At 39.9% G+C, this 18,716-nt stretch overlaps 1 protein-coding gene across 1 annotated transcript in view; it reads right to left on the reverse strand.

The window, feature by feature from the left end:
* The window catches only part of LOC139458846 (transient receptor potential cation channel subfamily V member 5-like), a 33,341-nt gene that overhangs the window by 12,793 nt on the left and 1,832 nt on the right, over positions 1 to 18,716 (reverse strand). The window contains exons 2-8 of the mRNA XM_071240273.1: positions 16,562 to 16,735; positions 11,593 to 11,782; positions 9,774 to 9,927; positions 6,367 to 6,390; positions 5,011 to 5,025; positions 2,276 to 2,377; positions 7 to 156 (exon numbers count right to left, since the gene is read on the reverse strand). Coding sequence (XP_071096374.1) covers positions 7 to 156; positions 2,276 to 2,377; positions 5,011 to 5,025; positions 6,367 to 6,390; positions 9,774 to 9,927; positions 11,593 to 11,782; positions 16,562 to 16,735 — 809 coding nt within the window. The remainder of the gene's footprint in view (positions 1 to 6; positions 157 to 2,275; positions 2,378 to 5,010; positions 5,026 to 6,366; positions 6,391 to 9,773; positions 9,928 to 11,592; positions 11,783 to 16,561; positions 16,736 to 18,716) is intronic.

Consider the following 18,716-nt stretch of genomic DNA (forward strand, 5'->3'; position numbering starts at 1 on the left):
TCTCACCCCGTATACAATGAGATTGAGGGCGGAATCCTTGTTTATCTCCCCTGTTGACGAGATGGTGTCAATGTCCTCCAAGGGGTACCCAGCACAGGTAACGTTCCCATAGAGCCAGAACACCTCGCGCTCTATCTCCAGGATGTGCTCATACATCTGAAACAGCATTAACAGCATCACTAATGGGGAGTGAGTGACCGAGTGAGTGAGTGCGTGCGTGCGTGCGTGCGTGCGTGCGTGAGTGAGTGAGTGAGTGAGTGAGTGAGTGAGTGCGTGAGTGTTTTAACCCAGAATTCCCATGGTGAGACCAGGAGAGGTAGTTAGGGACCTGTTGAGTGTGTGTGTGAGTGAGTGAGTGAGTGAGTGAGTGTGAGTGTGTGTGCGTGCTTGAGTGAGTGAGTGAGTGAGTGAGTGAGTGAGTGAGTGAGTGAGTGAGTGTGAGAGTGCGTGCGTGCTTGAGTGAGTGAGTGAGTGAGTGAGTGAGTGAGTGAGTGAGTGTGAGAGTGCGTGCGTGCTTGAGTGAGTGAGTGAGTGAGTGAGTGAGTGAGTGAGTGTGAGTGTGTGTGCGTGCTTGAGTGAGTGAGTGAGTGAGTGAGTGAGTGTGAGAGTGTGTGCGTGCTTGAGTGAGTAAGTGAGTGAGTGAGTGAGTGAGTGAGTGAGTGAGTGAGTGTGAGAGTGCGTGCGTGCGTGAGATCAGGACAGGTAGGTCAGGGCCTTTTGTAACCTGGAATCCCCATGGTGAGACCAGGATAGGTAGCTCAGGAACTATTGTAACATGGAATACCCATGTTGTGACCAGGATAGGTAGCTCAGGAACCTATTGTAACATGGAATACCCATGTTGTGACCAGGATAGGTAGCTCAGGAACTATTGTAACATGGAATACCCATGTTGAGACCAGGATAGGTAGGTCAGGGCCTAATGTAACCTGGAATCCCCATGGTGAGACCAGGATAGGTAGGTCATGGCCTATTGTAACATGGAATCCCCATGGTGAGACCCGGATAGGTAGGTCAGGGCCTTTTGTAACCAAGAATCCCCATGGTGAGACCAGGAGAGGTAGCTCAAGACCTATTGTAACATGGAATCCCCATGTTGTGACCAGGATAGGTAGCTCAGGAACTACTGTAACCAAGAATCCCCATGGTGAGACCAGGATAGGTAGCTCGGGACCTATTGTAATCCAGAATCCCCATTAAAGAATAATGCAGCTATTCCAGCTATATCACAGTAACATGTAAACAACTGAATCTTGATCAGACAAACCAGTGGTTGATATCACGAGCAACAATCCACTCAATTGGGGTACAATGACAAGCAATCATCCAATCACAGAGCCTCATGAGACCAATTTAGCCCTGGAATCCCCCAAAGGATCCAAATTCTGTGATATCTGACTAATTTTATAAGTTAGACTTTTCCCATGAGGGTTGAATGATCGTGGGTAATAACTTTCCGAAATTTGCACACGTAATTTGAACAATTCTCCATGGTGATAGATCAGTTGGAAGTCATAATACATCACAATGCTTCAATGTTGAGAAAAATATGACATGACAGCATCCATTGTTCATGACGGCACAAATTGGTTACATTACATTGATACATTGAACTATAGGATGTCTTCATTAAAGTTTCTTTGCAGGGTTGACATCATCTTCCTGAGTCAAGGGAGTTAACTGACCACAAAAGTCTACCCTTGCTGAACTACACTGGAATTTCATGGCTTGATTGTAGCACCACCAGTGGCTATTATGAGTTATGTCCCTTCTATGTCCCTCCTATTGCCCAATCAGATTCCACCTCTCATATCATTTGTATTTGCTTCAAACAAAATGGCGGTTTCTGATCAATAATCAAGATCCATATTGTAATAATACAGGTCTTCCTTCTCAAAGTGCATCAAATCATTTGAGCACCTTGAATAAAAACGTGAAAAAATTTGGAAAATATAGCCGATGCCCACTTAATGGTACAGATGCTTTGTAAATCCTGCAATCTACAAAAATCTGCACTTTGAAATGCATGTTGTTTACGAACAGGATCTCAGTTCATTGCACAATTTTGATTAGACTATGCACAGACACATTAGTCCACCCAAAATGTAACTCCGAAATTCCAACCTAGTTCAGCAAAGGTAGAAACTGCACTTTTACCGTCAGTTAACTCCGTTGCCTCAGGAAGATCGACCCTTGCCAAAGGCTCTGGATTAACAATATTCATTCACTCGGGACAGATAATCTGTTTAACTCTAAACAAGTTCAACTGACTTACATCTTTCCTGGACAGTTTTGAAGACAGAGTGAGAGGGGTGAGTCCTTGTCGGTTCTTAATGTCCAGCCTGGCACCAAGACCATGAAGCAGGTCAAACATTTCCTAAAAACAAAATAATGCAGTGCAAATGCAAAATAATCAGAACCATAGACTACTTTGAACATTCCACTGATTCTGTTGACATTGGTAATGTTGTAAATCAATTACCTACTTTGTGATTTATCCACTTGGGTTTGTCTATGATCTGACACGGATGTTTCCAACAATTTCCTAACTTACGAGACTTCATGAAGTGAATTACAACACGAACAGATTCATTGCAAATGTATGTTTCAATACCAGTTCAATACAGTCATGCCTCATTTATACGGCCACTTGCGTCATTTCACAATTCGTCCGTATAAACAAATTTCCGTTTAACTGAAACCAGCTTCTTACTGGAAGAGTTACTTCCCTTCAATTACGCAACTCATGACAGACGACAGAGCAAACAGATACATCCACTCAATCTTTATTCAAGACATACACGTTTCAAAAAATCTGTCATGGAAGTTTGAACTTTACCACATTTTGAGGTTTAAATTTTAAACAATAATTCCAAATTGTCCTGATCGCCTGTGTTCTCGTAATATGTAATCAAGGTCTCAATACAAGCACAAGCTTCCTTGTGAGTTACATGTACAATAAACAAGCTCGTCTCAAACGTAACTCAGTGTCACTTGGTCAATTGACTTCTCACGAATCATAAGGATTACCACCAGCAGAAGGATTACCACCGGCGGAAGTGTATTGTCCAGGTAAGTGAGACAATTTTGTGTGCATTTCAGTGTTTTGTGTATGAAAATGACCATCCGGTTCCGGAAACTGAATTTCCGTATATACTGGTACATTTATATAGTAATTATTTTGTTTTGAATGAAAATCGTCCGGCAACCGATGTTTCCGGATATCTGAAGTCCGTATAAGTGGGGCATGACTGTAATTCATTGAATCTGTAGCTGTGATCTGACATCCACCATTAAGATTCTGGAGGAACATTTTGATTTTTAAAATTGGTATGAGGGAAGCCCAGTTCTGGAGTCTCTTGCTGTGATATTGCAGTTATACTATGACAACTGACATAAGCCACTCACTCACTCACTCACTCACGCACCATGACATGTTAGTATGCTTGTGACATTCCTTACAGAAACTGTGACGCTAGTGATCCACTACAATGTATTGATAGGTGTACACCCGTGATTGTTTTAATGTGTTCATCGTCAATACATCACAGGCTTGTGTATATTACGTTCGTCCATCACCCGTGAACACATATGTTGTCGTGACCAGCCTTCAAAATTCAAGCTAGTCTGCACGTCTGTGACTACTAAATTGTGCTTTTATGGACAAGTAAAAATCAAATAATGACAGTTCTCCCTGACCAGTATTCGATAGCTATCATTCTGAACCAGCACTCAAAGTTTCAAGTCTCCTTCAAACTGGAACACGGGGGGGAGGTCGGGTAGCCTAGTGGTTAAAGTGTTCGCTCATCATGCCGAAGACCTGGGTTTGATTCCCGACATGGATACAACATGTACAATGTGTTGAGCCCATTTCTGCCGTGATATTGCTGGAATATTGCTAAAGCGGCGTAAAACCATATTCACTTACTCACTCAAACTGGCACAGAATAAAACAGATCGAAAATACAAACAATGGGAACATTATTGTCTCAATCAACCAGGACTGGCTACTAACTCTGACAACTTGAGAAATAAGGTTTCCACTAGTGCTCTGGACTCATCTTATACAAGTCCAAGTCTGAGTGACATGTGTCTACTTCTGAAGCCCGGTAATAAAATTAGGGTGTGTACATCTCATGTAAGTCAAATAAGACGAACTGTATTTTTTCACGAAGCCTATCGCTACCTGATAATAAGGATATTCACAGGACTCTGCGAAGTGTCCGTATGTATTCATGTATGTATTCACGAATGTATTAAGTATGTATTCACATATGTATTCACATATGTATTCACGAGTGATGGAGGAACAGAGTGCATAGAACCCCATGAAGTCATGACAATGTAACTTGTTAGTGCTGCCATAACATTCCCCCATGCAAAACACACCAGTAAAACCTCAAGTGCAGATTCAACAGAAAATTCTGACTGTCTTCAACACTGCTCAGTTCACTAAAAATTATTCACTTAGTATTGATTAGAAAGACATTTCATCAATATAAGGTATATAGCCAAGTAGATATACAAATTTTACATAAAATCATCTCTGTTTGAAATAGTTGAATAGAATGAGTGAATTAACACCTCATCTTATATTTGCAAGTACCTCAGTAAATATTTTCAATACTGTATTATCAACAACCATATATACACACCAGAATTTACGTCAAGTTTGTTTCTGGTTAAAAGTTAATATCTTATTTGTCAAGTACATGCATTAACCTGAAATAAGCAACTTACAACACTGAAATAAAAACATGCAGTTTAATTCGATTTAACAACGTAATGGACGGGTATCTGAGTGAATTTGACAGGTATCAAAGTGATTGACAGGTATCAAATTGATTGACAGGTATCAAAGAGTTGACAGGTATCAAAGAGTTGACAGGTATCAAAGAGTTGACAGGTATCAAAGTAATTGACAGGTATCAAAGTAATTGACAGGTATCAAAGAGTTGACAGGTATCAAAGAGGTGACAGGTATCAAAGTGATTGACATGCATGTCTTACCAGCAGCATCGGAACCTACAGGGAAGGTTGAAGGGTTGAAGCTATAGGTTCTCATGCTAACAAAACATGCCAATCTTAAAGATTTATTTTTATTGTACATAGTAACAATATATATGACACTCTCTGGTATCATTGTGATCATTTTCAAGCAATGACAACTCCTGTAGCACTTATGTAGTTACATTCTAGATGTCTACTGCTGTGAACAGCTCCATACATACAAAGGGACATTACTCTCTACCCGTGACCTGGTATTACTTGTGGGACACTGTAAGCAACACTTAAAGCCATACATGCTTGTCTAGCATAGGGAGACCAGCATGGGGGAGGGGATGGGTTGTCACCAGGGCGGTGCTGGTGTGGATGGTGTTCGTGTGGGGGGAGCAGGTTGTTTGAGCCCCCGAACTTGTAAAAGTGTTGACAAACAAGCCTATGAGAAAAAATTGCAGATGTATTTTTTTTTTTAAATTTGAAAAGGAGAATTTAGGATAGAGGGATTTATTTTACTATTTAACAGACAAAAGTACTCAGGGAAATTATAACGGAATGTTTTTGACATGAGGTTATTTAAACGCTTTAAAACAAGCTTCCAATTATCACAGAACTGAGAGTGAAGAGAAGAGAAGAGACCAGATTGTGTTAATGTTAGTTGAAATGAGTTAACAAGAAAACCTAATTATTCCCACATTTTAAGACCCCAAGCCAAGCTTTGTTCATACAAACATAAAGTTATCAAGACTGAAAACAGCTTACTAGATACCTATAAGGGAAAAACTTGGAAACAATTTTCATTTTTTTTCACATCATTTAACATAGCAGCTCTGACACATAGCTTCATTTACCTGTTGAAGGAGTAAGCATATACTCCGAAACATTGTGTTCCTCATAATACAGAAGTCTACATCCATAAATTCTCTTCCTCATGTGTATCACTTCTAAATTCCTTTCGAAGACTTATATTCATGATATGAATATTACACACAAAAAAGAGCTGATACCTTATTTTCGCATGTGACATGACTGCTAAAATTCAACTTTAATGATTTGGAAATGCAACCAACTCATATACTATTATACTCGTACACTAATCAAAAGAAGTTAAAGAACGCCCAATGTTTTATTATGCCTATACATGTAATTAATCTGTTATGGCTGGTGGGTATTGCAACACAGTCTTCTGAATATGGGTGTTCTTTATCGTGTTTTAAGTAGTGTGTAACTCTAATGCTCGAGCTTGGACGTCATCACGTACAAGGGGAGAGTTATTATGAAGCAGTTAGTCTATAGATACATGCAGGACACAGTCAGTAATAATACTCTCCTATAAACCCGGGTGACAAGCAGGGAGTTACAAACCTTTATATCCTGGTGTTTATCTGTCTAGTAGTAAGAAAAAGGAATATTTCCAAGGTATGTGAAAAAGTGAAACAGTGAAGTAACAGGCAGGGGAGATAACTCTGTTTGAATTATCCCCATAAGATGGTTATTCTAATTTGTTTAATATTCTTAAGGTTCAAGTTCAAAGCTGGAGGATGGACATTTCTCATTGACTTTTTTGTGAATCTGGATCATTTTTCATGAAATATAAACTTTATATTATGAAGCAGAATTACTGCCAAATGTTTTATTCATCACTGATCATGATGCATGATACTGAGGGTGACAGAACAGACACACTGATTTCCTCAAGCTAAGTGATGCCACAGTTTTCCACCTCGAGTGCAATGAAAGTCAGATAGTTCAAACAGACTTGTTCACAGCTCTCTTTGCACAGCGACACCTTTATAAAATGTAGAGCCCGATTCTTCTCAAGATCTTTTCAGATGAAAGATTTACGAGGTTTGAAATTCCCCTTTGCTGATAAATTAACATCTTTGCACAGTGTTGTGTAAAAATATTTAATACTTTTAGAAAAAAGAAATTCCACATGAAGAATACATCATGAAATACAAATTTGTACATCATGAAAGCCTGATCTTGAACCTTCAAGTGACACAAGATGACAATGTGTTTTGAAGTTACAATTCTCCAATGAATCACCTCATTTAGTCTAAATTCATCGAATTCCTAAACAGTGAAACCTCATTTATCAAGACAGTACCATTCCTGGTGACATTGTCCTTGTCAACAGAGGAAGCCCTTTTTGACCCATGAGATCTGCATTTTAAGAAACTGTAATGAAAGTTATGACATATGCTTATATGAATAAGAACTAAGCTTTGTTCATTTCAAGGCAAAGATATAATGTGTGAAAAAGTGTGAAAATTTTTTTTAGAGGTTTTCATGAGGCGTCTTTTTCTAATATTTCATAAAGCGTTCACCTGTGACGCCGAAGGCCCAGTGGGCACAATGTATGAAGCCTATTTCTGGTGTTGATATTGCTTGAACATTGCTAGAAGCCGCTTAAAACCATACACACCCAACCTCTAATATTTCAACCTCAGCAAGTTGTTGACCCCATTACAAAGATCTGGTAAATATTTCTGGTCTTGGACTTGTTTATACTTGGATTATAATTTGAATTTCTATTGTTTTTCACTCATTTTAGCAATATTTGACCATGTCCAAAAGAGTAAGAAAGGAAAAAGGCTGTTGTCATCCATCTGAAAATGTTTCCTAACTTAATACAAAAGGTTTCCTGCAACTTTGAAATTTGACATTTCCCATGGGCTCAAAAGGATGCTTATTCTACCTCATCCAGTCGTGATAAATGTATCATGGAGAAGCATCTTTGTCCAATTAATAATATACAAGTTAATAATAACCATCAAGAATGTGGGATTTCCAGATTAACAGAGTCTGGAAAAATGAGGTTTCACTGTACTGAACTAATAAACCTCAGTTGTCATCTTAGTCCTAATGACAGAGTCCCTTAAGTCTACAGAGAAAAGAAAGAACTAAGAGACTTAACCATAAAAGAAAGAACAGAGAGAATATTATGAAAGAATGAACACATCTACAAAAATCTTTAGTAGATATTAACAATTAATAACAATGTATCACCGTGATGCTATAGATGTTTATTCCCATAGTGTATCCATCAATGACAATATATTGCTATGATGTGAAAGGTGTATACTCCTCAAGTGTATCTATCAATAACAGTGTACCACTGTGATGCTACAGATGCATATTCTCCAAGTGTATCTATCAAAAACAATGTATCGCTGTGATGCTATAGATGTTTATTCCTCTAGTGTATCCATCAATAACAATGTATTGCTATGAGGTGAAAGGTGTATACTCCCCAAGTGTATCTATCAATAACAATGTATCGCTGTGATGCTATATATGTTTATTCCTCTAGTGTATCTATCAATAACAATGTATTGCTATGATGTGAAAGGTGTATACTCCCCAAGTGTATCTATCAATAACAATGTATCGCTGTGATGCTATATATGTTTTTTCCTCTAGTGTATCCATCAATAACAATGTATTGCTATGATGTGAAAGGTGTATACTCCCCAAGTGTATCTATCAATAACAATGTATCGCTGTGATGCTATATATGTTTATTCCTCTAGTGTATCTATCAATAACAATGTACCACTGTGATGCTATAGATGCATATTCCTCCTCTAGTGTATCTATCAATAACAATGTATTGCTGTGATGCTATATATGTTTATTCCTCTAGTGTATCTATCAATAACAATGTACCACTGTGATGCTATAGATGCTTATTCCTCCTCTAGTGTATCTATCAATAACAATGTATCGCTGTGATGCTATATATGTTTAATCCTCTAGTGTATCTATCAATAACAATGTACCACTGTGATGCTATAGATGCTTATTCCTCCTCTAGTGTACCTATCAATAACAATGTACCACTGTGATGCTATATATGTTTATTCCTCTAGTGTATCTACCAATAACAATGTACCACTGTGATGCTATAGATGCATATTCCTCTAGTGTATCTATCAATAACAATGTACCACTGTGATGCTATAGATGCATATTCCTCTAGTGTCTCTATCAATAACAATGCAGACTTCTTTTCATTGTGGCCACATCTTAAGGAATAAAAGCTATTTATTCTCATAAGGAACAGGGCTGTAACCAATGTGTATCCTCACATCAACCTCCCACCTCATACAGAATGAAGATTCTCCAAAGCTGATCAGAATATAGACAGCAGAGTTGTGTAATCACAGGTGGAGGAGGCGGATCAGTTGTAACAGGGATATGGGACAAGTAATACAGGGATAATATGATAATATTATTGTAAAATTATGCAGCATCGACATATTTTTGTCCTTTCTCACCCTTCATAATTTGTTTAGTTCAAATTAACAATGTTTTGCTGTGATGCTATAGATGTTTATTCCTCTAGTGTATCTTTCAATAACAATGTACCACTATAATGCTATAGATGTTATTCTCCTAGAGTACCTATCAATAACAATGTATCGCTGTGATGCTATAGATGTTTATTCCTCTAGTGTACCTATCAATAACAATGTACCACTGTGATGCTAAAGATGCATATTCCTCTCGTGTATCTTCAATAACGATGCATCGCTGTGATGCGATAGATGTTTATTCCCATAGTGTATCTACCAATAAAAATGTGATGCTGTCATGCTTTTGATGTTTATTCCCAAAGTGTATCTACCAATAACAATATATCGCTGTGGTGCTATAGATTTTTATTCCTCTAGTGTATCTATCAATGACAATATATCGCTGTGGTGCTATAGATGTTTATTCCTCTAGTGTATCTATCAATAACAATGTATGGCTGTAATATTTACCTTCTTGTCATGAATTACCAACATGTGCATTACAGTGTTGCCATTGTTGTCCTGAAGGTTTGGGTCTGCGCCCTTCGCAATCAGCAGCCGCACACACTCCTCCTGACCCAGGCAGGAAGCAAAACTCAGGGGGTACTCACCCAAATACACATGGCTAAAACACAAACAAAGCTTTACAAGATATGTACTTACAACAGCATTGAAACTAAGTGTATAAACATTGTTCACTGTAAATGATGTAAAGCATGACATTTATAACCATCTTTAGAAAGAAGCATTTAATAAAACATAATTGCATCATTGAAAAGTCCAGAGTAATGAATACATATCTTTATAAAAAAAAAACATGCAACGCATACACTTAAAAGTGCAAATCTTCAGCTTTAATTAACTGTTCTAGTCTTGGTTTTTGGTTGTTATTTATTTCACACTCAGCAATATTCCAGCCATATGACGTCAGCCTGTAAATAATCCAGTGACTGATATTGTGAGCAACAAGCACCAAGCTTGACCACCCAATCCATTTAATTTCCTCTTACAACTAGCATAGATTGCTGGGGAACAATTCTAAGCTATTTTGCACAGTAGGCCAGGTTTTCCAAAACAAAAGCTTATTTCCATTAAGGCCACATCTTAAGGAATAAAAGCTATTTATTCTCCTAAGGGACAGGGCTGTGACCTGTGTGTATCCCCTGTGTCATCCACCTCCCACCTCATACAGAATGAAGTTTCTCCAAAGCTGATCAGAATATAGACAGCAGAGTTGTGTAATCACAGGTGGAGGAGGCGGATCAATTGTAACAGGGATACGGTACTAGTAATACAGGGATAATATGGTAATATGATTGTAACATTATGCACCTTTCTCACCATAGTTTGTATAATAACAATGTTTTGCTGTATTGCTATAGGCGTTTATACCCCAGTGTATCTATCAATAACAATGTATCGCTGTGTTGCTAAAGGTGTTTATTCCCCTGCAGTGTATCTATCAATAACAATGTATCGCTGTGATGGTATAGGCGTTTATTCCCCAGTCTACCTATCAATAACAATGCATCGCTGTGATGCTATAGGCGTTTATTACCCACTGTATCTATCAATAATAATGTATCGCTGTGATGGTATAGGCGTTTATTCCCCAGTCTACCTATCAATAACAATGCATCGCTGTGATGCTATAGGCGTTTATTACCCACTGTATCTATCAATAACAATGTATCGCTGTGTTGCTATTGGCGTTTATTCCCCTGCAGTGTATCTATCAATAACAATGTATCGCTGTGATGGTATAGGCGTTTATTCCCCAGTCTACCTATCAATAACAATGCATCGCTGTGATGCTATAGGCGTTTATTACCCACTGTATCTATCAATGATAGGTGAGGTGCAATGGGGTTTAACGTCGCGTCCAAGATTATTGCACTTATATAGCGATGTGCTATCAATAACAATGCATTGCTGTAATGCTATAGGTGTTTATTCCCCTGTGTATTTAGTAATAACAATGTATTGCCGTAATGCTATAGGTGTTTATTCCCCTGTGTATTTAGTAATAACAATGTATTGCCGTAATGCTATAGGTGTTTATTCCCCTGTGTATTTATCAATAACAATGTATTGCTGTGATGCTATAGGTGTTTATTCCCCTGTGTATTTATCAATAACAATGTATTGCTGTGATGCTATAGGTGTTTATTCCCCAGTGTTTCTATCAACAACAATGTATCGCTGTGGTGCTATATTTGTTAACACAGGGATGATATTACAATACTATTGTAACATTATGCAGCCTTGACATATTTTGGTCCTTTCTCACCCTTCATAGTTTGTCTTCTCACAGACCTGCACACACTCATGGTCAAGACTGTCCGTCCGGGAGTCCTTCTGGTCATCGGGGCAGAAGAAGTTGCCACAGCAGCGGCCATGGTAGTCTGCACCGAGGTCCAGGAGGAACTTGACCATAGCTGGATCTTCATTGGTGATAGCCATGTGGAGGCAGTTCTCACCTTCAACGAGAGAGTGAGTGAGTGAGTGAGTGAGTTTGGTTTAACACCACAGTATCTCAGTTCTGCCTTGGTCATCTTTGTGTGTGAGGAACATTCAACGTGATGATGGTTCTCGATGTTTCCTGCTTTTGTGAAACACAAGATAACAGAAATATAATGAAAATAAATCTTTGATTTGAGCACACAATCATAGGATCCTGGCATGACTAAGGGAAGCAACTGTGAAGTAATTTCTCACTCACTCCAGACATCCCTGTTCATACAGAGTACAGTTTCTCCAAAGCGGCTCAGAATATAAACAGCAGAGTTTTGTAGTCATCAGTGGGACAATGTCTCACAACAAGTTTGTTCAATAGTTCACACACAAATAGGCTCATACATTTTTACAGAGCATTTAACACAGATGAAGAAGTCAAAGTAAACTTTATTTTAACAGTGTACCCGAAATTGTGGCTTATAGCAGTCAGAACAATCTTTGGTTTCATCACACACATAACATAGAGCTGACACGCACGATATAACCGAAATACTATTTAACACTCTGACTGAGTGACTGACTGACTGACTGAGTGACTGAGTGAGTGAGTGAGTGACTGACTGTATTTCACTCACTCACTCACTCACTCACTCCAGACATCATCCAGAGTACTGGTTTCTCCAAAGCGGCTCAGAATATAAACAGCAGAGTTTTGTAGTCATCCGTGGGACAATGTCTCACAACAAGTTAGTTCAATAGTTCACACACAAGTAGGCTCATACATGTTACAGAGCATTTAACACAGATGAAGAAGTCAAACTCAAAAACTGGCCCACTTTCAGTCGGGTACCCAAACTCATGGCTTTCAACAGTTGCAATGACCTGCATCACCTTGGGTTTCCTCACACACAAAACAGAGAGCTGACATGCCACGATATAACTTAATACTACAAAACAAACACTCCCTCACTCACTCCCTCACTCACACATCGGTCATAACAACCTGCATCACCTTTGGTTTCCTCACACATATAACATAGAGCTGACATGCCACGATATAACTTAATACTACAAAACAAACACTCCCTCACTCACTCCCTCACTCACACACCAGTCAAACCAACCTGCATCACCTTTGGTTTCCTCACACATATAACATAGAGCTGACATGCCACGATATAACTGAATACTACAAAACAAACACTCCCTCACTCACTCACACACTGGTCGGAATGACCTGCATCACCTTGGGTTCCTCACACATAGAACATAGAGCTGACATGCCACGGTATAACTGAATACTACAAAACAAACACTCCCTCACTCACTCACTCACTCCCTCACTCACACACACACCAGTCATAACAACCTGCATCACCTTGGGTTCCTCAGACATATAACATAGAGCTGACATGCCACGGTATAACTGAATACTACAAACACTCCCTCCCTCACTCACTCACTCACTCACTCACTCACACACACACACCAGTCATAACAACCTGCATCACCTTGGGTTCCTCAGACATATAACATAGAGCTGACATGCCACAGCAGGCAATGTGAAGAGAACTAAAATTCATGAAAAATTAATCTAAATTTTATTGTTTAAAGACACTTTTTCATTCATTCACTCAGATTCATTCACTTTATCATGGTGTGAGAAGGAAACAGCTGTTTTCCTTTCCAGCTCCTGTCATGTAATGATCCCAATTTCATTATAACCATTTTTGTTACCGCCGTCATATAGCCGGAATATTGCTGAGTGCGGCGTTAAACAAAAAAAACAAAAACAAAACAATATAATCATTTTCACTCCTGTCTGCTTGATGATCTGACAACCCCTTCATGTCACAACACAGAGTAATAACACAACACAAATATGGTTGGTTGGTTTGTTGTTTAACGCCGCACTCAGCAATATTCCAGCAATATGACTGCGGTCTGTAAATAATCGAGTCTGGACCAGACAATCCAGTGATTAATATCATGAGCATCGATCCATACAACTGACATGGATCAACAAGTCACCGAGCCTGACCACCCGATCCCGTTAGTCGCCTCTTACGACAAGCATAGTCGCCTTTTACCGCAAGCATGGGTAGCTGAAGACCTACTCTACCCCGGATCTTCATGGGTCACAAAAATAAGGATTGATACTAAGTTTATTAGATAAATTTAAGAAATATACTTATAATTCATATCAGGTGACCTTTCCAATCCCCCAATCAGTGTCAGACTTCTAAATGTCCTGCACGAATGACTATAACATTTAAACCAGCATATCTGATTTCTGTATTTTTGAAAATGAACCATATTGAGCAGTTCCTATCATAAATAATAAAGGCTGCATGATTAAATTGTCATGGATAATTTATACACACTGTGATTTCTGAGTTTCATGGCATTTCACACAAAAGGGACTACAACCGAAAATATGTGTGTATTTTCCAGTCAAAGTTCAAGTAGAGTTCTGAAGTGACCTGTGGTGTTGTCCGATTTTACGTAGAGAGGTATCGTGTCGGAGTAAAGATCTGATTTTAATGAGACTGGTATTGATTCTGTGAGTCTGATGTTCATTCTTAACTGTTTCAACTATCATCCACTGCCCACATACTCCAAACAAATCAGTTATTCTGAGACTCTGACTTGCCATCAATGATGAATCAACCTGTCCCAGTATGTTGTCTGCCCTTTCCACTCACTCCTCAACAATAACACTCCTTGTTTGGGCCAACTGTCTGTTCATTGAATGACTTATTCCTGCAATGCCAGGAATAGGCTGCGTGCCACCAGGGCCTGTCTGGAGTTTAAATATGCACTAATTGAAAACTTAAAGGGTGAGAATTACGCAATTGCGTAGCTTGAAATAAACCTTGTGTGTTTCTACGCCATCTTCCTGACATGCTGACTGTAGCTTGATGCTTCCAGAGGAGCTGAGGAAGGTGTAGATCTATATTTACCCTGGTAGTTTTAAAATGAATGTGTGGTCGTCCTCGATCAGATTGTTTGAGCAACATTCTTAAATAGGGTTTGAAGCCAGATATATTGTTGACTTTTAACTGTATGTGAATGAATAGTGTCGTTTTCATCAGACCCAAATTTGAACGATGTCCATTTGGCATAACATTTGAAAGAACATTTAACATGTAACAAATGTTATATTTGGGATAACACGTTCTGTGTAAAGTACAGATTCTCATACTTTTTTGGGTTCAGTCCCGTCAGAGATTCGAACCCACTCTGGGTGGTTGAGTGGGTTAGATCGCAGACTTTGTGTGCTGGCAATTAGGTGCCTCACTCTGGCAGTGTGGGTTCAAATCCCGGACGGGACTCAACCGAAAGGTGTTTATTCCTCTTGTGTATCTACCAATAACAGTGTGATGCTGTGATGCTATAGATGTTAAGGAATAAAAGCTATTTATTCGTATAAGCAACGGGACTGTGACCAATGTGTATCCTCTGTGTCATCCACCTCCAACCTCATACAGAATGAAGTTTCTCCAAAGCTGATCAGAATATAGACAGCAGAGTTGTGTAATCACAGGTGGAGGAGGATAATATGATAATATTATAGTAATGGTCATGATGGTCCAAACACCCACATCGGTCCCCATCTCATGATGGTCCCAACACCCATATCGGTCCCCGTCTCATGATGGTCCAAACACCCACATCGGTCCCCATCTCATGATGGTTCAAACACCCACATCGGTCCCCGTCTCATGATGGTCCAAACACCCACATTGGTTCCCATCTCATGATGGTCCAAACACCCACATTGGTCCCCATCTCATGATGGTCCAAACACCCACATTGGTCCCCATCTCATGATGGTCCAAACACCCACATCGGTCCCCATCTCATGATGGTCCCCTCACCCACATTGGTCCCCATCTCATGATGGTCCCCTCACCCACATTGGTCCCCATCTCATGATGGTCCCCTCACCCACATTGGTCCCCATCTCATGATGGTCCCCTCACCCACATTGGTCCCCATCTCATGATGGTCCCCTCACCCACATCGGTCCCCATCTCATGATGGTCCCCTCACCCACATCGGTCCCCATCTCATGATGGTCCAAACACCCACATTGGTCCCCATCTCATGATGGTCCAAACACCCACATTGGTCCCCATCTCATGATGGTCCCCTCACCCACATTGGTCCCCATCTCATGATGGTCCAAACACCCACATTGGTCCCCATCTCATGATGGTCCAAACACCCACATTGGTCCCCATCTCATGATGGTCCAAACACCCACATTGGTCCCCATCTCATGATGGTCCCCTCACCCACATTGGTCCCCATCTCATGATGGTCCAAACACCCACATCGGTCCCCATCTCATGATGGTCCAAACACCCACATTGGTCCCCATCTCATGATGGTCCAAACACCCACATTGGTCCCCATCTCATGATGGTCCCCTCACCCACATCGGTCCCCATCTCATGATGGTCCCCTCACCCACATTGGTCCCCATCTCATGATGGTCCCCTCACCCACATTGGTCCCCATCTCATGATGGTCCCCTCACCCACATTGGTCGCCGTCTCATGATGGTCCAAACACCCACATCGGTCCCCATCTCATGATGGTCCAAACACCCACATCGGTCCCCATCTCATGACGGTCCAAACACCCACATCGGTCCCCGTCTCATGATGGTCCCCTCACCCACATTGGTCCCCATCTCATGATGGTCCCCTCACCCACATTGGTCCCCATTCCAAGTTGATCCCCACACCCAAGATGTTTCCCCCTACCCACAACGGCCCATCCACCACACTCACCATAGTACTCCTCTCCATTGTAGATGTCGTTAAGCAGTTGAGGGTAGAGTCGGAGAAGACGCTTGGCCAGGTCAGCATGGATTGCCGAGGAGTTGAGGAGACAGAGATGCAAGATGGTCTCCCCGACCTGGCCCCGCGAGTCAAGCTCCCAGCACACCTCGCGATACTTGCGCTCTGAAAGAAAATGTCACACAAAATGTCATCACATACTGCCTATTTCCCCCAGGGGAAGCTCAGGGCGACTAGTTTGATGTATCTTTATGTAAAACGTAGCATTCATTAAACGCAAAAAGATATTTGAATGTTTCAAGTTGGACGACTTTTTCATTATATTTTAGCCAAACAAAGCTTATGCAAAACAGAAAATAATAACATCCTGATTACATTTCAAAATAAATTATTATTTTCTCTTATTTGTCAATAATCTTGTAATTTTCTTGCCGTCAATGTCATAGGCCACAACAAATTAATTTATAGATTTTCATCCAAATCTTTAACAAATCTGAGCATGGTGAAACATTTAGTATTTTAAATGTATTTTTATTTAACCACAGACCTATATAAAGGTATCTATGTTCATTGAAGTTTTACATAAAGCATGTGTGTTTGGAAGGACTCATAATGTATAGGATGTATGTATTCAAGTTAAGAAAGAGGGCAACAGAATTAGCAAATTGTCTTTCGTAGGTACTTTGGGACAATACAATGATGTGAGGCGGGTGTATAGCATGTTTAGAGGTAAGGCAGGTGTTAGCATATTGACCAAGAAAATCTGAGAAAAATCTGAAATAATAATAATAATATATATACATTTTTATTCATTCTTCTACAGATTGTCTGGCTCCTTTAATCATAAACTGACTTGTCGCAGACCCAGCTCCCCGACTCAAATCGTTCCTATTAGCAAGGAATTATTTCTGAATTATTTGGTTAAAAATTTAACTTTTTTAAGAAAAGAATCTCAACCATGACACTATTTAAATCCTGACATGTTCTTTGAATGGCCAGAGTCAGTGAATAGAATTGAATTATTTTTATTGTTATTTCTTTCGTCTGATTTTTTGTTGTAAAATCAGTATCAAGCTCCTGTATAGTGGGCTGATTTTCTAAACACTCAACCAAACTTGTAACTCCTTAGAGACAAGCTGAATAATTGAGTTAATATGTTTCAGCTGCATCCAGACATATTCCAGTTATATCACAGCAGTCAGCAATATTCCATCTATATCACAGCAGTCAGCAATATTCCAGCTATATCACAGCAGTCAGCAATATTTCAGCTATATCACAACAGTCAGCAATATTCAAGCTATATCACAGCAGTCAGCAATATTCCATCTATATCACAGCAGTCAGCAATATTCCATCTATATCACAGCAGTCAGCAATATTCCAGCTATATCACAGCAGTCAGCAATATTCCAGCTATATCAGAGCAGTCAGCAATATTCCAGCTATATCACAGCAGTCAGCAATATTCCAGCTATATCACAGCAGTCAGCAATATTCCAGCTATATCACAGAAACAAATTTTTTATTTGGGTTTACACTTTCTTAGTAAAGTACAGATTCTAGAATTTTGGGGGTTGAGTCTCATCCAGGATTCGAACCCACACCGCCAGAGTGAGGCACCTAATCACCAGAACACCTAACCCACACAGCCACCGAGGCTTCCACAAAAATGAAAGTCTGACAATTGGTAGTCTAGCTCATGTACTTTGGGTGATTTTTTTACCTCTTATTTTCTGAAACATCTGGGTACACTGTCGGGCTGGGCCGAGTCCAAATTTACTACCCCGGTACCCACACCCCTAATACCCAACCCTACCTGGGTACCCGCTGTTGTTGTCAAGAGATAGGTACAAAATGTCATGAAGAAATGCGAACATTAGACACTTAAAATTGTTGTGTAACCATATAATCGAGACTGGCATATAATCGAGACTGGCACAGACAAACCAGTGATTGATACTGGGAGCATCGATCCATGCCATCCGGGTACACTGACAAGCTATCAACCATGTCACCGAGCCTGCCCATGCTATCCATTTGGTCTCCGCTTGTGACCAGCATAGGATACTGGGGACCTGTTCAAACTCAGAATCCTTTGAGGACAGTTGGTGTTAACCTTTATTGAAAAGTATTAAAGAGAAGG

Source organism: Haliotis cracherodii, unplaced genomic scaffold, assembly GCF_022045235.1.
Source record: "Haliotis cracherodii isolate W230 unplaced genomic scaffold, xgHalCrac1.p SCAF_13, whole genome shotgun sequence".
Lineage (NCBI taxonomy): Eukaryota > Metazoa > Mollusca > Gastropoda > Lepetellida > Haliotidae > Haliotis > Haliotis cracherodii.